Source organism: Daldinia caldariorum (genome assembly GCF_022478825.1).
Source record: "Daldinia caldariorum strain CBS 122874 unplaced genomic scaffold F4812scaffold_3, whole genome shotgun sequence".
Taxonomy (NCBI): Eukaryota; Fungi; Ascomycota; class Sordariomycetes; order Xylariales; family Hypoxylaceae; genus Daldinia; species Daldinia caldariorum.
In genome coordinates this window covers 896,957-922,900 of record NW_025953039.1, presented here as the reverse complement: position 1 = coordinate 922,900, position 25,944 = coordinate 896,957, and the positions used below count along the sequence as shown (strand labels likewise).

The 25,944-nt window shown below is 47.0% G+C and overlaps 6 protein-coding genes across 6 annotated transcripts; 3 read left to right on the top strand and 3 right to left on the bottom strand.

The window, feature by feature from the left end:
- Positions 1 to 1,500: 1,500 nt before the first annotated feature.
- F4812DRAFT_469077 (putative MFS transporter) lies at positions 1,501 to 3,402 on the top strand (the record flags this gene model as incomplete). The annotated part of the gene is made up of 2 exons (XM_047938843.1): positions 1,501 to 1,720; positions 1,847 to 3,402. The coding sequence occupies 2 exons, from the start codon at positions 1,501 to 1,503 to the stop codon at positions 3,400 to 3,402; spliced, it is 1,776 nt and encodes a 591-aa protein (XP_047792799.1).
- A 344-nt stretch (positions 3,403 to 3,746) lies between these two features.
- Positions 3,747 to 5,186, bottom strand: F4812DRAFT_449955 (MFS general substrate transporter; the record flags this gene model as incomplete). The annotated part of the gene is made up of 1 exon (XM_047936036.1): positions 3,747 to 5,186. The coding sequence occupies one exon, from the start codon at positions 5,184 to 5,186 to the stop codon at positions 3,747 to 3,749; it is 1,440 nt and encodes a 479-aa protein (XP_047792798.1).
- Positions 5,187 to 7,172: 1,986 nt separating this feature from the next.
- F4812DRAFT_417732 (glycosyl transferase family 4-domain-containing protein) lies at positions 7,173 to 9,268 on the top strand. Its single transcript, XM_047933196.1, has 2 exons — positions 7,173 to 7,694; positions 7,770 to 9,268. The coding sequence occupies exons 1-2, from the start codon at positions 7,263 to 7,265 to the stop codon at positions 8,751 to 8,753; spliced, it is 1,416 nt and encodes a 471-aa protein (XP_047792797.1). The 5' UTR covers positions 7,173 to 7,262; the 3' UTR covers positions 8,754 to 9,268.
- A 1,260-nt stretch (positions 9,269 to 10,528) lies between these two features.
- Positions 10,529 to 13,822, bottom strand: F4812DRAFT_267761 (uncharacterized protein). Its single transcript, XM_047930866.1, has one exon. It carries the CDS (start codon positions 13,428 to 13,430, stop codon positions 10,629 to 10,631), a length of 2,802 nt encoding a protein of 933 aa, XP_047792796.1. The 5' UTR covers positions 13,431 to 13,822; the 3' UTR covers positions 10,529 to 10,628.
- Positions 13,823 to 18,235: 4,413 nt separating this feature from the next.
- F4812DRAFT_469075 (putative GMC oxidoreductase) lies at positions 18,236 to 20,993 on the bottom strand (the record flags this gene model as incomplete). The annotated part of the gene is made up of 10 exons (XM_047938842.1): positions 18,236 to 18,610; positions 18,672 to 18,771; positions 18,859 to 19,345; positions 19,399 to 19,485; positions 19,538 to 19,751; positions 19,830 to 20,113; positions 20,163 to 20,298; positions 20,375 to 20,636; positions 20,721 to 20,751; positions 20,813 to 20,993. The coding sequence occupies 10 exons, from the start codon at positions 20,991 to 20,993 to the stop codon at positions 18,428 to 18,430; spliced, it is 1,965 nt and encodes a 654-aa protein (XP_047792795.1). The 3' UTR covers positions 18,236 to 18,427.
- A 1,463-nt stretch (positions 20,994 to 22,456) lies between these two features.
- F4812DRAFT_267573 (N-acetylglutamate synthase) lies at positions 22,457 to 25,173 on the top strand. The gene is made up of 3 exons (XM_047930864.1): positions 22,457 to 22,763; positions 22,935 to 23,096; positions 23,150 to 25,173. Exons 1-3 carry the CDS (start codon positions 22,722 to 22,724, stop codon positions 24,947 to 24,949), a joined length of 2,004 nt encoding a protein of 667 aa, XP_047792794.1. The 5' UTR covers positions 22,457 to 22,721; the 3' UTR covers positions 24,950 to 25,173.
- Positions 25,174 to 25,944: the final 771 nt, after the last annotated feature.

Here is a 25,944-nt window from a genome sequence, read left to right as displayed (position 1 = left end):
TTCATAGCAGATGTGTTGTGACCCATCCCGGCCGTAAAAACATCAAGCTTGCCTACCGGGCTGGATATCACCATCGTTTCCATCGAACCTAGAGCCTGAATGTAGATACCCAACGCTAATGAGGAAATTGCTCACGACAACACCACAGCGCGAACAAACATCGTAGGCCTCAACGGATCTCCTCTTCAGCTCGGTTGTCCATCACAGTAAGTGTGACAGGGAGGTTAAGGTAAACAGCCCATAATTTCGTGGGGAAATACAAGAGGACGAAGGCGACGCAACCGCCACATGATGATCGAAACTCGCTCATCATAAGGAAAACTCATACACAGACAAGTAACGATCTCGTAGAAACCCCCGACCAGTCAGGCCACGCTCCTCGCGCACGCTCAGGTGATGTCCGTCGCACGCACACACCATCACGTATAACCCTCCCAGGAGGACTTCGGACGATTTTCGAAGATGTCGGCCTGTTAATTGGAAGAGAACGGGACTCCGCAGGCGCAAACATACCTATTCTCCGTATCTGCTGCGCGTGACCGTGCTACATTAGCCCCCCTGTAAGGTATTTGGTTCAGACCGGATAAAACGGCGCGTGAGGCTTCACAAGATAGAAACCGATAAACCCTCCTTCCTCATCGGTTAAGCCGTTGGAGGTCTATACTAACATGCCTTTTTCTTCTTTTTTTCCTACACAGCTACATCGTGTTTCCGGGTGCACCAGCTAATCTGCCCAGGCACCTCGTCGATCTCTATTAAACCTGTTACCATAACTGGATAGTTAACAATATCAGAAGTACCTATTAGTAGTAGGGTCGTCGAAAACCTCAACACGGTTTCGCGTTTGTTAACGACCGCGGTGTCTTAAGCTACGTACCTACCTAGGTAGGTAGGCACCTTGTACAATATCGCCATTCATCGACAAGCTAAAACGAACAACAACATCTGCCTTTGAAACAACAAGCCTCGCCACCTAAAAGAGTTATTTACGACCTAAATTTAGCTGTCCGTTGTAGGGGTTCGCACGCTTACAATGCCGGCAACCCACGTGGATCCCCTGACGTCAAGACCCAGCATAATCGCATACATATGTCGTGATTCTAGAACAGACCGTGACCACTGACTCGGAAATTGATTAACTACACTTCTCTCTACATACGTAGCTTCTTCTAATTACTTAGGCCATGGAATAATAAGACGAGCAAGCAGACTGGAACGTCAGTTCGTCCGTCCGTCCGTCCGTCCGTCTGTCTATCTGTCTGTCTGTCTTATGTATCATCTGTATCATTCCGAGCAGGAAGTGTGTGGTGTATTAACGGCCTACGCCCTATTTCGATCGCGAAAGTCTTGATTAGTATTGTACAGTACCTCACATAAGACACTATTAAGACGTAGTATTAGCGTTAGATTTATAGACTTCCATATTATATATAGCTCCTGTCCCCCAGCTCCGCAGTACCGGTACCTAACTCTATCAAATAGCTCGGCAACCCCCCTGTGATGAGCGCGAAGTCGCTCGTCCAGCACGCCACCGCGGACGAGGACGAGGACATCGACAGCGTGCCCCCGGAAAACGATGATGGCGGGGAAGACGAGGGCCTATCGCGCACCGGAAGCGACCACGCCTCCAGCCCTAACGACGATCCCTCCTCGGATGTCTCCCACAAGAGCACATCACCTAACGACGAGATATACAAGGTCCCCGCCACAAAAAGAGCAGGTAAGAAACTCAAGCTCAAGCTCAAGCTCGAGTTCCTATTATTACCTACCCCTTCCTAGCTAGTAGACATGTATACCTGGGTATATATATTCCCAAACTTAAGTACCCAATTAACCACTTCTGTAGCCCAAGTCGCCTTCGCCATCGTAGCATGCTGGTTTGCCGCCGGCATCGTGTACGGCTTCGCATCGCTCAAGCCCATACTAATCGCGGAGGGTGTGTACGAAGACCTCTGCCCACCGGACGCTAACGACCGCCATAACAACAGCAACAGCAGCAACAACACCCGCGACGGCGACGCCGACGGCACCAGCGACAAGGTACCCTGCGCCGAGCAGGACGTGCGTCTGAACCTCTTCTTCATCGTCGCCTCCATCACGACCAACGTCTCCTCGCTCGCAGCGGGCTGGATCCTCGACCGGTACGGGCGGCGCGTGTGCTACGTGATCTCGGGCGCGGTCATGATCGCCGGGTGCGTGCTGATGGGGCTCGCCTTCCGCATCACCGCGTTCGACGCGTACCTCGTCGCCAACATCCTGCTCAGCCTCGGCGGGTCCTTCGTCTTCGTGCCCAGCTTCCAGCTCGCCAACGCGTTCCCCCGGTGCTCCGGGCTGATCGTCGCGCTCGTCACCGGCGCCTTCGACGGCTCCGCCGCCATCTTCCTCTTCTACCGCCTCGCCTGGGAGGCCTCCGGCCGCACCTTCACCCCCCCGCGCTTCTTCTTCGGGTACTCCGTCGTCGGCGTACTGCTGCTCGTCGGCGAGTTCGCGCTCATGCCGCCGCATGCGTACCGCGCGGCGCCCGCGCACGAGTCGGCGGACCTGGCGGGCGCGAGGGCGAGCGTGATCGAGCAGGTGCGCAGCGCCCGCGCTGAGAGGCGGCTGTCCAAGCTGGAGCTGAACGAGGAGCTGACGGGCGGCGACGGGGCCGAGGAGAGGCGGCAGAAGATGGCCAGCGGGATCTGGGGGGCCCTGCACGAGCTGCCGGCGCACCGGCAGATGACGACGACGTGGTTCGTGCTGCTGCTGCTGCTCACGATAGTGCAGATGCTGCGCATGAACTACTTCATCGCCACGATCCGCAACCAGTACCGGTACCTCCTCGGATCGGAGCGGCTGGCCAAGAGCGTCAACCACTTCTTCGACATAGCGCTACCTATAGGCGGCGTCTTCGCCACGCCCTTCATCGGCGTGCTGCTCAACAGTCTGAGCGTCGCAGCGGCGACCGCGGTACTAACACTGTTCACCGTGGTGGTCGGGGTGCTGAACTGCATTCCCCAGCTATGGGCCGGGTACGCGACCGTAGTAGCCTTCGTCATGTTCCGACCTCTGTATTACAGCGCGATCAGCGATTTCGCCAACAAGATCTTCGGCTTCGCGACTTTCGGCCGCATCTACGGCACCATGACTTCCATGTCGGGTCTCGTTAGCTTTGGACAATGGGGACTCGACGCGCTGGTGCACGGCCCGCTGGAAGGAAACCCGACGCCCATCAACGCCGTCATGGCAGCAGTCGGCACGATTCTTGGTGCGGCTTTAACTGCTTACATTGTCTACCACAGCCGGGCCTTCAGGAGAAAGTTAGGGCAGACCCAAGCTGCCGGGTTGGTCCAGGAACGGTTGCACCTAATTCGCGAGGAGAGGGAAGCGGAAGAAGCAACCTACGGCACTATGCATTATTGATCGTTTAATGTATCGGGACCCATCTCATTAGGTAGAATAAAAGGTTACGGTTGTAATATGTAGAAATCAGCATACGGGCAAAAGGAATGACTTAAGATTAGATATAAAAGATGCCTATATACATATAACCGAGACGCCAAAGGGTAATATAAATGTCAGAACTAGATCATGTCTTGAGTCTTTGAAAATTAGCATTAACTAGATGCAAAATACAACATAATTACCTTAGAAGGTATCCTAAGTGGTTTACTTTCCTTCCTGCATTGTATCTTTCAAAAATTTAACTGATATTTTAACCTCGTCTTGCAGGGATTGTCCGTGTGCATAAGTAAAAAGGAGAGCGCTTATAACTTTAGAGGGTATTTCTCTCTCAGTCGTGCCCCAAATTTGTAGATGATGATGGGGATAGGGATCATGGCCACGCCGACGAAGCCGAGCACGGAGCTCCCCCAGCCCACCCCCAGGTGATTGAAAAGCACAGGTCCACATAGAGGAAGAAAAGCAGCAACAACACTGCGCAAGACAGTGAATGCAGCGATCCCCGACGCAGCGTACGAAGGATAAGCGTCAATAATGTAAGCTTGGGTGGGCATGAAGACGCTGATCACACCCAATCCAAGAGGAAATAGACCTAAGACTGGCACAATCCAGTGCGTTTTTGCCTGTGCTGACCATCCATACCAGAAGAATGAGAGCGGGCATAGGAAGGAATACCAAATCATAATGGTCAAACGAAACTCTGGCTTGAATACACCTCCGTTGGCTCTGGTCAGACGCACTACCGTTTTGTCTGACAGCATTGAAAAGGCCCATAGCCCGACGATATAGCCAACGCCGATAGAGATGAAAACCAAGCCAGAGAGACCGATACCCCACCCGTAACGCGTCTCAAAAATCGGAGGAAGAGAGACATACATCAAATAGACGGATCCGTAGATGAAGGACACATATAGTGACTGTATAAAAATCATAGGTGCAAATATAAGCATTTTCAACGGCCGTAGCATACCAGTCCTTAGGATGCTCAGCTGAGATACCTTGCCCATTTCTTCAGCATCGTAACACGTCTTAAGGTCGGTCTTTTTGAGGTCTTTGCTTAAACGTTTGACCTTCCGTTGTAGGAGGACCTGGTAATTGGTCTCGGGAAGGAAAAAAGCTAAAATGAGAGTAAAGATACCAGACGGGATCAATACAATCCAAAAGGACCAACGCCACCCAATAGATCCAGCGATAAAGGCCCCTGTTAGTGGACCTACTGTTGGTCCTACGAGCGGACCTAATGCCCAGATGGAGAGAGCCATACCGCGTTTCTCGATAGGAAATAGGTCACCGATGATGGCACCTCCTAGTGTCATGCAGCCGCTACCTCCGATACCAGCTGCGAATCGGAACGCTATGAGCAGTCGGAGGTTTGGGGATAAAGCACATCCAATATGCCATAAGCAGAAAAAAGTATTAGCTGAAGTAAGCACGCCAGCACGACCAAAGATCTCAGAAAGGGGGGCCAAGAATAGGGGACCCGTGGCATAGCCCAACAGATAGATGCTGACTGGGAAGGGACCATTTGTGGGGTTGGAGTTATGGAAGTCTTTGTTGATATATTCAACAGCAGGAGCAAGGACAGACGACGACAAGGGTGACATGAAAGTAATAGCCGCCAGCGCCCAAACTATTACCCACTTTCGAGTTGCTGAAAAATTCAGGGGCATCTTTGGGTCATCTTGACTCTCCCACCCGACGATAGAATTCTCAAAATCGGAAAGTGGGAGAATAATGTTTGACATTCCATCCTCTTTTGGGGTAGATGGGCTCTCTTGTCCCTCTTCATCATCGGCTTGTGTAAAACCACCTGATATCTCTCTTGCTAGTCCACTGGTTGCGTGAACCTGTCGCATCTGATCTTTATCGAGGATAAGTCTTCCTGTAGAATAAACTGATCGTATTTGGTCCCGATCAAGGACAAAAGAGAAGCGGAGTACATCTAAAGATGAGCGTACTTGATTCTTCTGCCGCACCACGTCAGCTGGTATGTTCATATTCTTTTCGTCCGTTTTTGACGTCTGACTGCTATCGTCCGTCCCATTCTGAAGCTTTTCTGAATCTGCTTGTTTCTCATCTGGCTTCGAGTTGTTACTGCTATCGTCCGCCCCATTCCCAAGCTTTTCTGAATCTGCTTGTTCCTCATCTTGCTTCGAAGTGTGACTGCTCTTGTCTGTGTCGTTTTCTTGCTTCTCTAACGCTAGTTGCATTTCATCGTTCTGTTGGTGAGTTTCCTGCTCGTCATCAGGTTTTGAAGGAGGGCTATTATGTTCTGGCTCCTTTTCTTCTTCTTTTGGTACCTTTGTATCGGGCTCCTTCTCATCGTCAAGATTTGCAGTTGGAATATCAGTGTCCTCTGTCCCATTCTCGGTATCCTGAGCCATAGTAGCAAGAGTTGGCCTGGTATTTGTGGCGGGGAGCGAAACGAGCCAATTCAACCAGAACATTATTTTCAGCAAGGAGACGCATTGTTGCTTAAGAATTCAGTTTTGGTCTTGAGACAGACTTAAGACAAGAGATCAAAGGTAATAAGATGAGGGCCATCCAATCGACACGAGACATAAACTAGGTTATCGACCATGAGTCTAGGGCTTAAATCGAAAGCTTCTCGGAACCCCAAACTTCCCCGCAACCGAGAAATTGGGACGGCGTTTCAAGTGGTATCCATTCACGAGGTCTGATAACCCGCTCTTGCGGCAGGTATAGAATTAGTTCAGCTGTTCGAATGGAGTTAGCACACGTACAAGAACCGAAAATGGGAGCCGCTCGGCTGGGTGATGCTCTGTATTTTTCGGTAAGGAAGTCAATTATAAATTCGGGAGGTCTAATGTAGTACTCCAAGGCTCCAAAAGGTTGGGATAAAGTTTGTTGTTGAGTGTTGAATCTAGAGATCAGCTGTATAACTTGAGATGCTGGCTTACAAACAAACTCACTCACACATGTCACTGCAGAAAATTTTGCGATTGATAAAGAAAGCGGAATTTATAAGCCATCAAATTGATATGATATGACGAACTGCATCTGCTGAGAAGTAGTGATGCATACCATTCCGAGGTTCGACAATTGTTGATTAATTGATCCTCATAATCATTTTGAAAGAGAGGAAGAGACAATAGGGGGGAAGGTTGTATAAGGGCAAACTAAGGCTATACTAGATAGGTTCTATGCAGGAGAAGGTGAACAAACAAGATTCCATAGGCTTAGGTCGATCTCATGCGTAAACCCAATGATGAGGTCTGATTTTGTGAACCTAATCTTTACTTGACAACTTTATCCAATAATTGGGTGTGAAGAAAAAAAAAGTTAGAAACCATCCGCCCCGCGGTGGTAGCAAACTACCTGTAGGCAGATCTAAGACCCACAAATGAAGCTTTCTTAAACTCTTTGCACAATTGCGTGATTGGCAATTATTTAAATCGGCAAGACCCATGGGCCATGTGCGTTTCAGTACATCTGTTGTACTGTACAATACGTACCGTAGCAATTAGCGTGTACATACCTGTATGTAGGTACCTAACCTACCTAAGGTAATGTGGCTTCTTTTTTTATTTCAATACGCCGAAGTTTAACATCAGGCTAGCCTGCTTAAGCTATTCTTATCGTCCAGCTTTATCTATTATTCATGAACACCACACCACCATTTGAGGCCACGACGCACCTTCTACCACCATCCGACTTTTAACGCCATAACCCAAAGGTCGGACAATGGGGCTCTTCTTGCCGATTCCCTGAAGAAGAAAAAAAAAAAAAAAAAAAAAAGGAAAAACTTGAACTTAGCATAACAGGTATACCTAACGTGATGTAATGTCTAAGTCGCAAAGATGCCGACTACCGCGCAATCCTCCCATCTCTCAAACACCGAAACCCTATACCTTTCTGGCCTCTCATTCGTTTGCGTCGCTGTCCTAATACGAGCATTCGAAGGAGATGGGGAGCCTCTTGTCGCCTCTCTAGCCCTAAGCGGTATTGCGTTCGCTGCTTCATATGCCATGATACGATGGCTCGGCCCTACGTTCATTAAAGCTGGTTTGAAAGGTCGCGATCTTTCCAAGGTGAACAACAACAATTATATCCCGGAATGTATGGGTGGCATATGCGCTGTGGTGTACCTATTGATCATCATTGTCTTCATACCTTTCCCATTCTACAAGGACATTGTGGTCGCTACTAGTGGTGGTGGAAACCGTGATGTGGTGATGAATGTCGAGTTTGTCCAGAAGGGAAGACTGCTTCACAAGTTTCCTCATAGCAAGGTACGAGTTATTCTCCAGAAAGTTAAGAAAGCTTAGAAACCCGGTTAATCTAACACAATTCCTATCACTACACAGCTGGCCTCCTATCTCTCTGCCATCATCTCTCTCCAGTCCATCACTCTTCTTGGAATTGGCGACGACCTGTTCGATATCCGCTGGCGGCATAAATTCTTCATCCCTGCCTTTGCCTCTATCCCCCTTCTCGTTATCTACTTTATTGACTTCGGCGTCACTTCGATTGTGCTCCCTACCTTTCTCCAACCTTACGTCGGCCGAGAGTTGTTCGACCTCGGGATTCTCTACTACGGATACATGTCAGCCTTTTCCATCTTCAGCCCCAATAGTATCAATATTCTCGCGGGAATCAATGGAATCGAGGTCAGCCAGAGCATTGTAATTGCGCTGCTTCTCGCATTCAATGATGCGCTCTATCTGCTCACCCCATATCCCCACCCAGCTACCGACTCACACTTGTTCTCCCTCTACTTCCTCTTACCCTTTCTGGGCGTGAGTTTCGCGCTGCTGATCCATAATTGGTATCCTGCCCGCGTCTTCTGCGGAGATACATACTGTTACTTCGCCGGCATGGTATTTGTGGTAGTTAGCATCCTGGGCCACTTTTCAAAGACCCTGATTCTGTTGCTGGTACCCCAAATCTTCAATTTTGTCTACAGCATGCCTCAACTGTTCGGGTTAGTCCCATGCCCGCGTCACCGCCTGCCTCACTTCAATGCGCGAACTGGTCAACTTGAACCAAGTGTGACCAAGTGGGAGAAAGACAAGCAGCCTCGTCCCGTCATCGCAATGGCCCTGCGATTATTATCGCAGCTCAGGTTATTACGCCTCAAGGAGGATGAACAGGGTCTAATTGAGGAGACGAGTAATCTGACGATTCTGAATCTCTGGCTAGTCTGGCGAGGCCCTATGCGTGAGGACAGGCTCGCCAAGGAAATAACGGCCCTGCAAGCAGTCCTAGGTCTGTTCGGCCTTTTCGTCAGACATAAACTGGCCCTCCTCATCTTTAGAGAGGATAATCTAAACATAAGAAGTGCTGTTTAGCCAGTAGTTTGGCCAGATTAACTTCTATAGATACCCATTGCAAATCGTCGTACAAAAGAAAAAAGAATCCTAAGTAGACCATGTATATAGAACCTCATGCGAGATCTGGTAGTAATCAGATCGTTGATTTCCATGGCAAATCCCACATTCCTAAATGTGTAACCATGACCCTATCTGTAGAAACCGAACTAAGCTAAACTCGAATATCATTTTACCCTGTTGAGACTTGCAATACAAGCCAGACAAGGGGCCGAAATCTCATACGTCGTCATAACCAAGGCTAAAAGCCAGAGTCCTAGCAGGACCCCGGCCAAAGGATCATCCCGACCTACATGTATTTATACATATAGGTAGGTAAATAGGTACTTTAGATTACCATGTTACAATTCGATGCTTGGGTGCTACGTGATAATGCCGAGTTGTACCCCCAAGCCAAAGAAAGACATGCCTTAGGTACCTCCTACGAAGTCTTGTCTCAGCTACATGTCTCACCTTAATAACAAGAGCTATATACTAGGTACCTCGGATAGGTAACGTCGCAATGGCAAGTTCTGGCCAAACGTAAGAGAGAAAAAACATAGTCAGGTACATGTTATTAGGTACCTGTTGTCTATACAATACGTACCTCCCAACATATACTCGAAGGAATATCTTACATCATCCGCGGATCGAAGACGAGGAAGACGATTGGTTTGGAAGGGAAATAGCATACCGGATTTACAAGTATGCTCATATTAATTGAAATAAGTAAAGTACCATATACCTAACGAGGTACCTAGGTTAGGTACTGGGTAAATACAAATTACGACGCCACGTTATTACCACGCGTTGAACATGAATATGACGTCCCCTATCTCATGTATAATACATACATATATGTGGTTGGTAGACCCAATTATGGATATGGATTAGAAAGACAAGAAGCGTCTTCTCCTACTGATCATTTCATGCCTTCTCATCAATCATCTATTCATCCAGGTATAAACGGCGTTCCAGCATAAAAATGCATATGCGAAGCAGTCCATATCATACCACCATCATCCAATCCATATTTCCATCACTGTACATTAAGAGAGACTAGACGAACCAATGAAAGGAGATGCGATCACCCACCAAGAAAAAAAAAGAAAAGAAAAGAAACGAAAAAAGAACAATGCAATGCAATGCATGCAAACACGAAGGAGGTTCAAGGGGTTGGACAAAGCGTAACGCAATTCTTTCATAAATTCCAACCAGCTCAAAGTGATATCCCGTAAATGGGATATACATGCTGAGCTAGACCAGTCTCACATTAATTGTGAAGCTGTAGGTATCACCCTTCCTACTCTCTGCCACCGACTTCTCGACTTTAAGTAGTAGTAGTACATATAGGTAGACATACGAATCTCTACGCCTTTTGGACTCCAACCCTTCCCAGTCCTCATGACTACTTGCTGCCTTGGAGCTGCATTACCCTGCTGTCAGCACTACTTGAACAGCCAGGAGGGCCAACTCATCAACGTTCAGTCCTGCTCATATGAGGTCCCGTCAAACCAAGCCGCGAAGCCCCTTGAGCCGTAACGCGTTAAGAATTCGATTCGTAGAGAATCTAACGATAAAGAAAACAAAACTGATATCTTTTAGGAAGACCTTCATGCCAATGCCCCATTGTGGACCACACCATAACCCCGTGTAAACCCGCCCCAACGCCTGACACAGAAAATGATGTTACCCGTTTGACGTGTCCACCACTTCAATCCCCGATGTCCTATACGGAGACTGAGGTTCAAACATAATCACAACATGCGTCTCGTGAGGGTGTTGTCCAGCATCTGGAATGTCCTTTTGTATATTACAAGTATGCTCAATTCAGCATACATCTACTAGCTGATGTGATCATTCGACGCTCTTGTCAGTAACAGGCGTCTCTAGAACAGCAACATCTGAGCTAGTTGGCGATTTAGCCTCCTCCAACACCGTACTTGGTGGCTTTAAAGAGGCACCAACTGGCTTTGCTGCTGCTGCCTTGTTCATCCTGCTTTTTGTGTAATCGCTCAAACTAAGCTTCTTCTTAACCGGACTGGGGTGGACAACAACACCGTGAACTGACGCCGGTGGGAATGGACTAGGTAAATTATTACCAGAAAATGGTGACTGAGTCGGGGGCCCAGACGCTGACAGCGGAATTGTAACATTAGGAGCTATCGTACTGTTAAACATGGGAACAGGTGGCATTTGAACCCGTAGTTCAGGCGACTTGTTTTTTATCGGCTTGAGTACTGCTGCAGTTACAACGGCGGAATTTTTCACGTCTGTCGGCGATACTGGTGCATCCTCCATTGGTATGTCAGTAGACGAATCCACCCGAGGTGGTGTTGGCTTGTCAAGCTTTTTTACTTCGGGTACTTCAGGGACAGCTGTTGTCAAATTGTGCTCTGCTGCTGGAGAATTCAAGTTCATCTTGACAATCGCGGACGTTACGGAAACAGGAGAAGCAGACTGGGTCTTTCTTTTTCGTTCCTCATCCGCCCGTAGGCGATGTCGAGATTCTAGTAAACGCTTTGACAAGGACACAACTCTTCTCTTCGGCTTGGGGGTTTGGCCATCACCACTGAACCATTCACCATCAACCGGATCTGTTTGTACGGAAGCGTCGCGATATTCAGGGCGGATTCCCTGCAAGGAATGCCGGGCAGTGGTTCGCGTAGAAAGATGGCGCGAATCGTCGTGTTTGAAATGGCTAATGGTGTTGGGTGATACTCCGCTGGATGGGGAGCCAGATATGCTCCTAGAAGTACCTGCATCAACATAGCAGCGTTCTGAAACCCCATATAGAGGACCTCCGGGATGACTGAACGAACCTCTTGGTTTGGGCTTCGTGCTAGAATTGCCAGAACCATCCGAAGTTCGCTTCTTCTTCCGGGGAGGCTGTTGTTGCTGCTCCATCCGGCGGAATGAATCCTCAACCATTTGAACTTTTCGCTTGTCTCTGTCAGTGAGCTCTGTCAATACACCTAGCGTATCGAAGGAACCTTGCCGTGGTGCTGGTGTCATATCTCGGCTAGGAGGTTTACTACGGGAAGAGCCGGAATCGTTATCTACACCATCGTCACCGTGACCCTCACTAGGGGCCCGGCTATTAGTTGAATGACCGGTGCTTGTTGGAGAAATGGCGTTTGTTTTGGTCTTTCGGGACTTCTTTTTCGTGCCTTTGGTTTCTTTTGATTGCTGTTGTGGCTTGAATATATATGTTCGATGAAATCGAGCGAACGCGCAATCGGCCCCTAAATCGCATGCACAACCACCGTATTCTGACAGTACAGCATGAACCCAGGAAGCAATACTCTGGTACGTCTCGATCTCTGTTTCGTCGTACTCTGGTTGCGCACCTGCTTCCTCATCTCCAAGACCAAGTAATTGTTCCCATCTCTTTGCTACATCCTTCTGAAGGTTGAACTCCCATGGGATTGTGACCTGTTCACCAGGCAATATCCGTCGATCGCTAACCAGCCAGAAGTGATACTCGGAGCCATCTGATAAGTAAGTATCAAGCACCGCATTTGGCTTACAACTTCGGCGCACGTAACGTGCAAATGAGCCTTCTTTTCGAGTATCAATGTAAATAGGAAGTAAGGGATGAAAGAAAACAAATGGGAGTGGCGTGCTTAACTCCTGCCATCTATTTTCGGGGTCCTGGCAGTATTCCTTTTGTATCCCAATTTGTCCGTTCAATTCCATCAAAGGCACATCCTTCTCGATTGTTTCGGACATCCTAAGATGTTGCCACTGTACGACGGTATCCGGTCCAACTGACAACTTTCTAGATTCGACCCGGGGCGCTATTTGGAGAGATTCAATATTGGGCGGTAAGGGTCGGAAGACATCGTCAAATTGACATCCTGTCTCCACCCTTAATTTTTCGTGATCTCGAGGCCATGAAGATAGCACGTTCGATATCAAGAGACTTGCAAACGAATTTGTCCGAACAATAAGCACGTCGCGATCGTCTTTATACAGGTTTAAGAAGGCGTTCGAATATTGTGCTTCAAGTTCGTGGGGAAAATCTGGAGGCGTTGTGACAGGACTAGGCGGATGACCGTGGGGATTCCCAGTCTTTTGCACGTACGAAGGGCTACGTTTCGGATTTTGCAAGCTGATTGATTGAGTGGACCTGTGTGTGCTTTTTGACTTTTTGTGTTGATGAATGGGAGGGTGGTCCTGAGGATATTTAGAATGGAGATCGAGATTAATTTGGCCACTTGACCCAGGGTCTGTTGGTTTGGTTTTCTTTTTTGTAGTTTTTGTCGGTGGTCGTTTGACTTTTCGCTCCGATGCTTCCGCTGTATTTGGCTTGCTCCGTCGCAGTCGCTGTCTCTCGTAGGCCCCTTGGCGGTCAAGAGGTCTGGGTTTGCATTCAACACAAGAGTGGGCAAAATCTTCCCGCAAGGCCTCGTCGATATTAAGGGGGTAGTAGCATTCGATATGCTGCCAGGTATCACATGTTTCGCAATAGATTGTGTTCCCGTCATCGTCAGTGAAGTTGCAGATACACTTGATCGTGTATGGCTCTTCTTCGATCGCTCCCTGGACCTTGTTCGAGACATAGCTTGTCAAGGTAGGGGTGGATTTGGGGCTAAGAACGGCCGTCTGACTCGGGGTCACTGATTGCGTAGGCAATGATGAGGTCCTGTCTGTCATAATCTAACATGCACCCCACGAGGTGATTGTCGGCGAAGTGTACGTAGGGAATTAGAGATTTATCGTAGAAGCCCGGATGGCATGACGGCGAATCCGGGTCCGATGTGGATGTGTTCGACTTCTAGGGACTCGAATGTTCGGAGATGATTTGCAAGGAAATCATACGCCGGTGTCGAAGAGATATAGATCAGTGCGCGGCGCGTTGTGGGGATTTATTGATGTTGTTGTTGCCGTTCCGTGGTAGATCTGACAAGTCCAGACTCGAAAAATAGGCGCAGATGAGCAGACAAAGAAGAAACCCGGAAACAAAAGAAAACTCGACGTATTGACGTAGGGTGGACGAGAAGACCCGGATCGTCTGATCGTAGATACTCAGGAAAGAGTCCTATCTAGACAGCGTGCGTTGAATAAAATGTGCAGAATAGAATTTCGAGAAAGTGGTCGCGAAAGAAGACGTGGCGACAGGAAATGATAATTTCGAGCTTTTCCGTTGTCTTTGGCTTGGAAAGAATGCGCCTCAAGAATGAGTGGAATTGGAACGGATCGGAGGTGAATGTCGAGTTCGGAATTAAGTTTAAGTTTGGGAGTATATTGAAAGAGTCGACGTTTGGGGACCAGGGGAATGTAACTCGTGTCTGACTTGTTCGACAAGATTGAAGATGAGGGACAGAAAGAGAATTGAGGAGTACGAGAAGGGAGAAGGCAGAATAGGCAGAGACAGGGTGGGAAAGAGAGTAGAATGCGCACCAAGCAAAGAGAGTGATTACCTTAGCTGGTAGGCCGATGTACCTACCTCCTACCTACCTCCTACCTAACCTACAGGTACCTACCCTACTTGCCTATTACCTGCTACCTGCTACTTGCTACCTACTATGGACTGACCTGCCCTACAAGATTGGAGAGGTAGCGCGAAGCGTTGCAGGGCACTTGCAGCTTCCACCGACAATTTTGAGTAGTGGTGCGTGCACCGGTACCAATTGGCGCAGGAGCGAAAATGGGAAAATTAGTGCCTTGAAAAAGGCCAGTAAAAAAAGAGTAGTACATACTAATGTACTTGTACTTTAGCGCTGTAGTGCCCCATCGCGCTCTTGTGTGGCTGCTGCTCACAGAACGGGTTATGCGGGGCCACTTTTTCTCTTTTTGCAAGATTGAATTTTTGGTGCTGGAACTACCCAGAAAAGAAGCCCCGTTGAAACTCACTTGGGTCAGCCATCACAATGGTGAGAACTGCGGTACTTTGTAACCTATAAAACCGGGGAGGTATTGGGAAAAAAAGGAGAATACCTCCTAAAGAGCGGAGGCAAGAAGAGAATCAAATAGAAAGCGTTGAGACAGACACACCAACATGCAATGCTTGTGTACATTGGGTGAGTGAACTGTCCTTAAAGAAAAGAATAATAATAAAGATAACGATAAGAGATAGGTATGGGCTATTTTAATATCAAGTAAAAATTTGCGCTTAGCTGCAAAAAGCAAAGCTTAGAGAAGAAGGAAAGGATTGAGGGAGATGAGAGAGTGCACAAGAGCAACAGAAGCTGAAGCTGGGCTGGGGGGGGAAGAGAGGGAAGCAACTCACCTTGCCAGCCTGCACTGCATTGCGTATTGGGCAATCCTCGAGACAGAGACTAATCTGAAAGAGGCATAGTACCACAGCGCACAATTTAAGACCAATCAAAACAGCCGCTTATGCCTGTACTTACTGCAACCTTTTCTAGCCAGGCACTCCGAGGCCTCAAAGAAATGGACTCCGGCTTCCCATCACCGCAGCCCCGGGTGAAAATAGCGTGTAAAGGAAAGGGACCTTCATTTTTGGTAGTGAGTTGATCAAAGTCGGGTTCAATGCTCGACAAGTAATTTCTGAATTTCATATCAGAAACGACCATTCGATTCCCAAACCCATTTTCGAAATGATTTATTCTAAATGAGCAAGAATATTTCCGGCATGATCTAGAACAAATCAATATGACGATAGTAGAATACGTAAAGTGTAAGGAGTTGGGGGGGAAAAAAGGAAATCCACCTCGGTCGTAGATAGAGTGATTGATGGAAAGGGTCACAGATGGACAGCACGCATGGCAGTGGATGATATGTGTTCGCAGGTACAACGCCAGAACGCCTGCAATAAGAGGGGAAAGGAATTTATGTCATGACAAAAGAGTCAGCGGAGGAAGCTTTGTCTTGAGAAAATTCGGGTCTAGGCTATCCCTGACACAGTGCGTAGCAAGGGGGTAGGATAGGTAGCGAATGTAGCAAGGGGGTTTAAAAAAGATATATGTACGAAGTACCTGGTAGCCAATTGTTAGCCACGATGTAACCGGTTTTGATGGTCAACAGGTACTAACCTAGCCGAAACTTGGAAATGGGCTACCTACTATGGTAGGAAAGGGCGGGGTTTCCAAACCGTGCGTTACGAAACGGTTGAAAGCTCAGTGATACGGTTATAAATAAGATAACGGATAGGTACGGTTACTTCCAGGTACCTAAGTTGAGCCCCGACCGTAAAAAAAGAAGAACACAAAGTTTTCAACTTGGAACACGTACGCGTAGGCCGAACATGTGAAATCATATCCCGTCATCCTTATGTCGTCGACTTACCTCTATCAACATCAACTAGCATCATGTTGCCTGTCTTTCACCAATTGAGTATCACGAATATCACGAAGGTTCATCTCTTATCTGCGCACGTACTTGCATAACCTACTGCGCCAGGTCTGTAACATGCAAAAGAGATCTAGCCGGCATGAGATAAAATGATGCTCTTGTGAAAGCGGGGGAAAGACTCCGGGTACCTATGTTACTTTGCTGCCATACGTATCCCACTGGCATCTAATTGGGCTGTTTGCCAGGAAAGGAGAGTTCCCTAAAGCCCAAGGCCTAAGAACTAAGCATTCCGTTTCGCTGTTTTGACCCGGACTTGCGGCATTCTTCCTGTAAGATGGTCGTGTGATAAGCTCTGAAATCTCCCGTGATTCGTGGGTTAGGCCGGCTGAGCCTCGCTTGAGAGGCGTTGTTGCTTGTAGATACTATGATACATATGATACATATAGCTGCTTTGGGTACATTATTGACCGCCAGATTGCCGTCTCTCTCCCATTTACCATTCATCTGTTTGCGTGCGAGAGACGAAGTTGTTTGGCTGCACTATGGTATATTAATCGATACGGTAGCATGCGTTGAGCGTCTCGGCCAAGATCCGACGCTTGGCCTAGACGGTCTCTCGATGGCCCATCATCGGTTGCATCCCGGTTTATAAATGCATGACATCGTGGCTATGCTTGCAAGTATGATCTTGCATACCCAATCATCAGTCGGTGCATAAATCTTATCAATAGATTTGAACCCCCTCAGATACTTGACAATGCTCATTCTTCTGACTGCAGAATCAGGCAGAAGTAGGTACACCTTCACAACCAAGCCTTTCAGATCCAGACTGGCGGTGGTAGCACGACTTCGCAATTCCGATGGCAAATACAGCGTATCAGAAAACATATAAGCCAGGTAGAACCTTGACACACCTACGCACACCGCAGGGAGTGATAGGTATCTTGATGCAAGTACTACGTGAATTACCTGGGTATCGATGGTCTTGTCATACGTCTGACTTATACGTCTCGGAATCATGAAGCTTACCTTACTGGCCTCTGGGTCCTACCTAAGTTTCTTCTCATTCCTATCCACAGGTCCAGTCAACTTTCCAACCATATTTCTATCAAACACAAGAGTAGAAACACACGATCCCTCTGTCCTTGCTGGTCTCAAATGAACGAGAAAGCTTAAGACTTTAATATGCTATATAACACAGCATCTAAGCTACCTGGTTACTGAATATCAAATCGACCTTTCAAGTCTTAGGATACAATATAATCGAAGACTACCTATCTATTGTCGTTTTTTTTTTCAACATACCTATGCATGTTAGAACTATCTGGTGTAACGCGGGGGACTCGATGAACTTTCGCGACTCGTTCCTCTTATTCCCATAAGTATGCAATCTTGTCGACGTAGCTATTCCATAATTTTAATACAGGCCATTGTTACTGTCCCGACTGGACCCTAATTAGAAGTCACACTCTAACAATATGGATCCTAGTCAAAGTATTCACTTAGGAATGTAGCGCTATTTAAACCGAGACAGGCGAGATGACCGAAACTTGTCAGTTGAGGACGGACATGATTGAGATTCCTTGGTGCTGAAAATAATCGAAAACGATATGAAAACATAGTACGTTTTAGCCACGTTGCTGTCCAAACCAGATATGGAAGTGTCTTCCTAGAAACTAGTAATACCATATCAGCAAGACAGATCGTTTTTAGTTCTTCGTTTCCGGGTTTGGGTCAGTTTCAGGGTCGCCAGTTTTGCGCCTAGGCGTCAAGACCTAGACTGTTTTCTTCATAGCACCGCGTAAAGCGACGACAATAATGAAAACATATGCAAGACAACAAAAATTACGGGAACTACGATCCACGAAGGATAATAGAAGAGGGTCAACTCCGCGATGTGCAATGCAGGTTTCCCCCCTTAAGAGTCCTTATTCTTGAGCAAGGACTCTTCTCCCAAGGTAAGTATGAAGAAGAAAAGAAGAAAATTTTAATTAAGGTGAGAAAGAGAGAAGAGCCTTTTGTATGCGACAGTGGATCCGCTTGGACGGGCTGGTAATTGCGACCTCGGCACCAGACTGCCCGATTCTGAATACAAGACCCACTGTTATTATACCCTTTATTACTTAGTTTCATTAAGCTGATTCAAATCTTGAAGCTAACCTAAAGTACCTACCTTAGGTAATTACGTCGATCTCAGATATGTACATGTACCTAACACACACCTTTACAAGCAACCTCGAAGGACCTTCGTCATAACGTTTGAGCCTCCAACCTCCAACCTCAATACTGTATAACTGTAGGTTTATTAACATTAAATACCTAGGTACCTAGCGCATTAAAGCTTTGAAGTCTCTACATCCTAAGCCAAGTAATCAGAAGTTCTTAGACTCTTGTATCTAACGAACCTCGCGACCGCTATGAGTAGTACCGTGTCGACGACCCGGCTTAAGTAGCGGTAACAATCCCGACTTCGAAGAATCCTCAGGTGATGCTGCTGGTTGTCGATCTTGGAACTCTTCGGGCAATGGCTCTACCCTGGGAAGAGTTCCCCAGCTTTCGTTCTTGATTATATCCGCAGCCTGTTCCATCGGCATCAGTATACAATCTTACATCACATACGAAAACGGGGTAGAGAAATACCTTCTCGCCAATGGCGTATATTGTAGCCTGGATGTGGGCGCCTGGTACCAATGGTATAACACCGGCATCTACGATTCTTAGGTTCCTCGTACCATATACCCTAAGCGATGGATCTACTACTCCGCCATATGCTAGTGGTAGCATAGACGTCGTACCGCTTAGGTGGAATCCAGTCGTAATCTTCTACCGCACCGTCTCATCGAGTGCCGTCTTGTTTCGCGCTTCTTCGGCACTAAAGCCTGGTGGCGGCCTTGGTTTCAGCGCTGCCATCGGCGGCGTTTGGATGAGGCGATTGTTGAATTCAACACCGAGGAGTAATAACTCACAATCGACGGGATGCGAACAGAACCGTGGGTCGATGATAGGCTGAGAATTTTCGAACATGGATGAAGAATTCGCCAGGACTGTGCCACGCGAGAACGGCTGCATGGCACTGATTGCCAACTGGCCCCAGGATGTCGACATTACCTCGTAAGCTGGGGTGTCGGTTCGCGCAAGGAGGGATAGTAGCTCGGCTTGTTGCGCGGCATATCCTTCGCGAAGGGCCGCGTCGTACGAAGAGGGCAGCGTGCAGTTTGCGTCGGCCGCGTCATCTAATACTTCTTGAACACGATCCGTTATCCAACTTAAAGCAGGAAGGGCAATAGCGTTCACCATAGGTGCTGTCCAAGGTCCTATTGCGTGTAAGCCTTTTTCTAACGAAGATACTTCTGATGAAGCGACGAACCTGTGCGGTTGACCAGGTATTCCTCCCGAACACCATCGCGTGTACTTCCTACAATGTCCCACGCCGAAAACACATCGGGTGAGGCGTCTTCTGAATAGTTAATAAACGACCTAAAATGCCAGAAGCCGGCAGCACTCACAGTCGTAAACAGGCTCCAGGGTAGGATGATCCTGCAAGTTACTTCCTACCCCTGGTAAATCAATGGCTACGTCGACTCCGAGGCTTCTTAGAAGCTTTGCTGGTCCAATACCGGATATCTGCAGCAATACTGGAGAGAAGATAGAGCCGGCAGCAAGAATTACCTCCTTCTTACACGTGGCCGTGATTGTATCGACCGTCTCGTTGGTAGCAAACTGCAATATCACCATATGATTAGTAAAGACACTACGATCGATATGGATATAAATTTGGGCGCTAATGAAGATACTCACCTCAACACCAGTTATATTTAAGCTGGGCACACTAGGAACGTAAGTTGAACTCGAAGGCTTTCCGCCACCTTTGTCATATAGAATATGGGTAACGGTGTGGCCAGTGATCAGGTGTAGGTTTGGACGTTCCAACGCAGAATCGAGGTACGCAGTGCGAGCATCAGAACGAGATTGGTTTTTTGCCGACATACTACTAGGGACCATGCAGGCACCCGTAGCATTCCCGCTATTTGGGTCTTCGTTGAGGGGTATCCCGAGTTTTTGGATACCGTTAAGGAAGTTGTCTGCCTTTTCACTTAGTACAAGGAATCGATAGAGCACGGCATAACCTACGAGATTGGTTATAGAAATAGTTTGGATAGCCCACTTCGACCGGTCCATGGTGGCCGTGTTCGCTAATAACTGAACGGGCGGTCATGGAGGCGTCTTGTATTGATTTATTGCTGATTGGTTTAGAGTAATTCTCAGACTACATATGTCACCCGTCAATTCACCTGGTTCAAGTTGGGAGGAAAGTGAGCAGATTAGAGAACATAATAACTCACTTTTCGAAAGTATGGCAAAAGGCCCATCCATCCCCAACCAGGATTACCAAGATGCTCCCATGCGTCGAAGTCTGCTACCGAGCCCCTTGTCCAGACGAGGCCATTGACTATCGTGCTACCGCCCACGGCTTTTCCCTGGGTGAAGACTCGGGTCTCCCCATCAAGAAACTCCTGTGGCGCCATTTCTAACTTCACTTCATACCTACGCGGATCTTCGAGCCCAATGTTCCCGGGTATTGAAATATCTTCGGCGCGATCATCACTAAAGCGAGTGGTTAGTCCAAGGGAGAGGAAAAGAGGGTTAAAGAATGCGTCTAGCAGCCTCAATCGAGACTTGGCAACTTACAGATCTCCAGACTCAATTACTAGTACAGATACTATCGCGACGTTAGTTCTATGGCTATTCGCAACCTGGACTGAATGGTTTGAGGGACTCACCCGACGCGTCCTCCGAGAGACGGTTAGCAACGACGAGCCCACCTATCCCTGCGCCGACGATGATGTAGTCGTAGCTATCTAGGAGAGGCAGTGAGCCATTTTCATTTGGAAGGATGCGTACACCGAACCCGAAGGAAAGCAAGAAGCTGCATGCAAAAGCAAGGGTGTTGGTCGACAGCATTGTTAAGAATTTGTCGGGGAACGAATTTTGCAAGCAAAGAGGTGTCGTAAAATCAGACAGGAAGTCGAAATGGGGTTTTCTTTCCCTTTTTTTTTTGGCCGTCGGGACGCGAAATAGTGTTTTCTGACTGTATGGTAGATTGGACCCTCGTTGGCGGTGTTGGAGGTTTGATAAACAAACACGCGAACGGGTACATGGACCATGGCAACCGGGCTGAATCATGGACTTGATTTTTATTTTATCTACCACTTTGAAATTATCAACACTGTCTTTACCTATTAGATGGATGTCAAGCATGCGCAATCAATTATTCTTCATGTTCCCTAAGCTTACCCCTTTTCGAAGAGATTAGGGGCATGTCATGGCTTCTCTATACAATATTTAAACCCGAACATTGAAGAGCAATTTTGTTCTACAGAGGATATATAACGTATAGCATAGGTATTGTCAGGAATAAGGTAAAGCATTAAAGCACTTGGTGATAACTGAGCAGGTACTTCGAACTAAGGATATACCTGTTTTGTTAATTCCTATTCCATCTAGTATCTGTAAGATTTAGGTGCACCGTAGGAGGTTCAACAGTGGAATATCTAGTTGCATTGCTATAATTTATATTGATATCAACTTCTATGTGAAGATAATGTTATTGCATATGACTTTTTCCTAATATTTCTTCCTATTACCTATGTCACTAAAAACTGGTTATGTTTATACACTTTCATACCATCGGCTACCTAACTTTGGCGCAGCATCCTTATCCTTTTTTTGCGAGCCATGCTCTTATCATCATAGGAAACAGATACAGATATAAAAATACTCTTAGGCTCTAAACGAGGCCTATAACCATTGCATGAAATGGCCACGGCTGTTATTCATCTGGTACTGATATTACACACCGGCACTCGGTTGGGAGAGATGCAACTGCGGAAGCGGGTTTTAAATTGTGAGAGTGGTATTGCTTCTCACTTAGCCGCTCAACCATGGTATGGAATGGATGGAGAATAATCCATTTAAGAGGAGAGAGAAAATGCCGGGCAAGATCTTATCCGATTATTGGTGATACCTAGGTACGAATTGTCATTAAATCCGGGGTAAGGATGCGGTGTTACGGGCGGCGAGAACTGAGCCATTTCTTTTAGTAGCGGTAATTGCATAAAAATGACACTATCCAGAGGGAGGCCTCTCACTCGGTGGAAAGACCTTTTGAATGACGAGAGAACAAGACAAGAAAGGAAACCCGATGAATGTCACTTGCAAGAAAAAAAAAAAAAAAAAAAAACTTCACTTTGATGTTGCAATTGGCAGGGTCCAGATTTAGTGCAAGGCACGATTCGAAAGGAGGTTTGGAGTACCTAGGTAGAAGTGCCCAGTAACAGGGGTGATCGGGCAGTCGGGTCGGGGCAAGCACTTTACTTAGGGTCAGCCGATAACGGTCAAGTAACCGGAAGCTACAGATTTTAATGCTTCCTTCTAAATCTAGCGTAAAGTACCTAAGTACGCGCCTTATCGGACTGTTATCGTAAGCCGTACACATCTCTGAATAACTTTAACTTGAGTCACTGGAATTTAAATTTATTATAAGTTCGTTCATGTCTCTTCCCTTTTTTTATTATTAATTCATGTCCCTTCCCTCTCTGGATTCCCCGAGTGGAGAGACTTGATATGTGGTGGTAGCGTTTGTCCTTCGTTGAATTTTCGAAGGTTCAAAATGCTCTGCGCGCTATCACAATGCGACTCATGGCCTGGAAGAGGGCAATTTCAAACTTGAATGTGAGTGATGATATCGCCATGTTGCCATTCTGCGTGTGTTCTGCTGTTCGCTTCGAAAAGGACCAAATGAATCGCAATCTCTTATTATATTAATTAAAAAAGAAAAAAAGAAAAAAAGAAAAAAAGTCATCACCTTCATATACCAAGAATATCTGGCTAATTGTAAAATAGACGCCGTCAACCACGGTCCTTAGTAGGATCAATGGCTCATATCCGTTGTCGTTGCGCTCTACGCTGAGCACGCCCCCAAATTTCTGTGGGCGCTCGATAACATTTACTTCTCCATATACTTCATTTTCAAAATCGGAAAAACAGAAGAAAAGCCTCGACAGGGTATTGAATCTCTCCACTTATAAACCTTTGAAATTATTTTGACTCTATGATAGGACTTCTTCGTATCAGTCCTCGAGACTTCAGTAACCAAACGCGATGCTAAAGCATATATAAATAGATTTGTGCCCCTGTTAGAAAAGAAAGGGGCGACGGGTTTCAGGCAACGTGCAGCTCTGAATCCGCCAGCAAATAACCCAGACGTCATCAAAGACATCAAAGACGCACCTAATATTGAGACCATCCCTGCGCAAACGAATTTTATTCACGCACCCAAACCTGAACCGGACTTTCCAATTCAGGTGCCTCCACATGTTGCGTTGGTTAAATTCCGCGCTCCTCAAGAAGTCAGCGATGCTACTTTAGATGGTGTAGGGAAGACTCTAAGTCAGCTGCGGAAGCTTGGATTAATCAGTATCATCGTGGTTGAAACCGGTATTGCTGGAGAGGATGAGGCCCGTCGACGACAAACGGCTACTGTACAAGCTAATCGCATCGCCACGGCGATAGACAACTACGATGCACCTGGAGCGCGGGTTATCGATTCGCCACTTACCATCGAAACGTTACCGGAGGATGATTCTTCTCCGTTTACTTCGCGCGGCCTCTTTGTTGGTAATGCTCACTATCTGATGGCTGCGTTACAGGAGGAGGTGATCCCCGTTATCTCCTCTTTCGGGTACACAGCCGATGACTGTGCCGTTAAGCCTGTTAGCGCCAACGATGCTATTCTGGCTTTGACGAGACAATTATCGGGTCTTCAATTCCTGGGCCAGCCGGTCGAGGGCTCTAAAGCATTACAGGCATCAAGATCTGCCGAGGTATACCGACTTATCGTCTTGGACCCTCTCGGAGGCATCCCCGCCAAGAACCGGGCTACTGGGAGATACTTATTTTTAAACCTGGAGCATGAGTTCCAGGAAGTTCGGAATGATCTGACAACTTCGGCGTTTCCAAACTCAAATATCTCAAGTTCAATTAATGCACAGCACCTGGAAAATGCCGAGCTGGCAAAGAACGTCTTGTCCTTGCTGCCATCCACTTCCTCTGCAATCATCACAACTCCCCAAGAAGTAGCAAATGAGCGAACTCCAGAGGACAGTGGCATTGACTGGGCACTTGTCGGGACGAGACGAGGGCAAAACCCGCTAATACATAGTCTCCTGACCGACAAGCCAGTCAAATCCTCATCATTACCGCCCGAACGCTTCAGACCCGTCACCTCTTCAACTGGCATGGCTCAGATCGGCTCGTTGACAACTTTGGCTAAACGTGGCGTGCCTTTAACTATATTCCCGGATCCACGGGTTACTCCATGGAAGCCACCTCAGCCTGGGCAGAGACAGCTGAATCTTACGGACCCGTGTATAGATCTGCCTAGGCTGGTGAATTTGATCCAGGATTCCTTTGGCAGGAAGCTCGACATAGACCATTACTTGAAGAGGATACATGGGAATCTAGCTGGCATAATCATTGCAGGGGAGTATGAAGGTGGAGCTTTGCTAACTTGGGAGAAGCCCCCAGGAATAGAAGGTTCCGGAGCAAACGATCCAAGCCGCCTCGTACCCTATCTAGACAAGTTTGCGGTTCTGCGCAAGAGCCAAGGGGCAGGGGGGGTGAGCGATATCATATTCAATGCCATGGTTCGAGACTGCTTTCCCAACGGGGTGTGTTGGAGGAGCCGGAAAGACAACCCTGTCAATAAATGGTATTTTGAGCGGTCGAAGGGCTTTTTGAATTTAAGCGGCATGAATTGGACCATGTTTTGGACGACTCCGGACTTGGCTTTAGATGAGCAAAGATTCAAGGACTACGAAAGTGTATGCCGGGGCATTGAGCCGTCGTGGGCGGATTAGAAGGTTGTTGATTAAAACAATAGATAGAGCATAATAAGAGTTAGATTTAAGAAATTACTACCGTCTACCTAGGAGCGTAGGAGATAGAGGTATACCCGTCATATCGGTATTAATACTAAGAATTTATTTACGCCTTATGATTATTTGGGCTATTACATAGGATCATATGGGTATCATTACCTAACCGTTATAGACGGTAGCTTCAGCTTCAGCTGATTTGTCAAGAAATTAAAAAAATTCTTCTAATGTTGGCCTTGGTCACGTATTATTGTTGATGACATTGTATTGGACAAATATTCAATGTTTACGTACAGGTATCTACCGATTCCCTGATCAACTCACGTGCTTGATGTGGCTGCGTTACATGTAAATAGAATGTTTTTTTTTTCCCCCGAGAACAACCTTTGCACATCAAGGCCTGGGCCTGAGTGATCTCATCGACAAGTCCTCCTTATTGCTGCTGATGATGATGATCGTTAACATCAATACCCGGCGTCGCTATATGAAATGAGCTATAATATTTCTGTACACGTAGCATACAAATAATATTAATTCAATATCTAAGCAAGTGTAGGCTGGCCTACCTAGGTAAGTACCTAGAAGTCTTGTCGGCAAGGCGGCAAAGCGGTCAATTACTTGGAAACCCCACCATCGTGGTTGGCATTACATAGTATCAAGTCATGGTGGGGGAGAGGGGAGGGGACTTACATAGTAAGGTGGGTTTAAAAAAAAGGGGTGAACTAAAAGATGTCCGGGGTAAGAATATAGATTTGCTAGTTTACCTCTCCCCGAAAAAAGATTCAAGTCGTAATGAGAGAGAAGTAAAGTCGAGTGGAATGAAAGCATCACGGCTCAATAAAATGTGTAAGTGTATACCTCTCAACTCTCACCTAGCTGCTTTGGCTCTATTTTGTATACCTTTACGAAAAATAATAATTTACGTGTTTTAAGTAAATGCTTACACAGATTAGGTACTTGAATTACGTGTAACATCG

What these genes read in the sequence shown, in the direction of transcription:
- F4812DRAFT_267573 (XM_047930864.1), top strand. Translation starts at nt 22,722, where the DNA reads ATGCGACTCATGGCCTGGAAGAGGGCAATTTCAAACTTGAAT. An exon ending in GGGCAATTTCAAACTTGAAT is followed by an intron (nt 22,764 to 22,934) that starts GTGAGTGATGAT and finishes ATTGTAAAATAG; the next exon opens with ACGCCGTCAACCACGGTCCT. An exon ending in AGAAGAAAAGCCTCGACAGG is followed by an intron (nt 23,097 to 23,149) that starts GTATTGAATCTC and finishes ACTCTATGATAG; the next exon opens with GACTTCTTCGTATCAGTCCT.
- F4812DRAFT_417732 (XM_047933196.1), top strand. Translation starts at nt 7,263, where the DNA reads ATGCCGACTACCGCGCAATCCTCCCATCTCTCAAACACCGAAACCCTA. An exon ending in ACAAGTTTCCTCATAGCAAG is followed by an intron (nt 7,695 to 7,769) that starts GTACGAGTTATT and finishes ATCACTACACAG; the next exon opens with CTGGCCTCCTATCTCTCTGC.
- F4812DRAFT_267761 (XM_047930866.1), bottom strand. Translation starts at nt 13,430, where the DNA reads ATGACAGACAGGACCTCATCATTGCCTACGCAATCAGTGACCCCGAGT.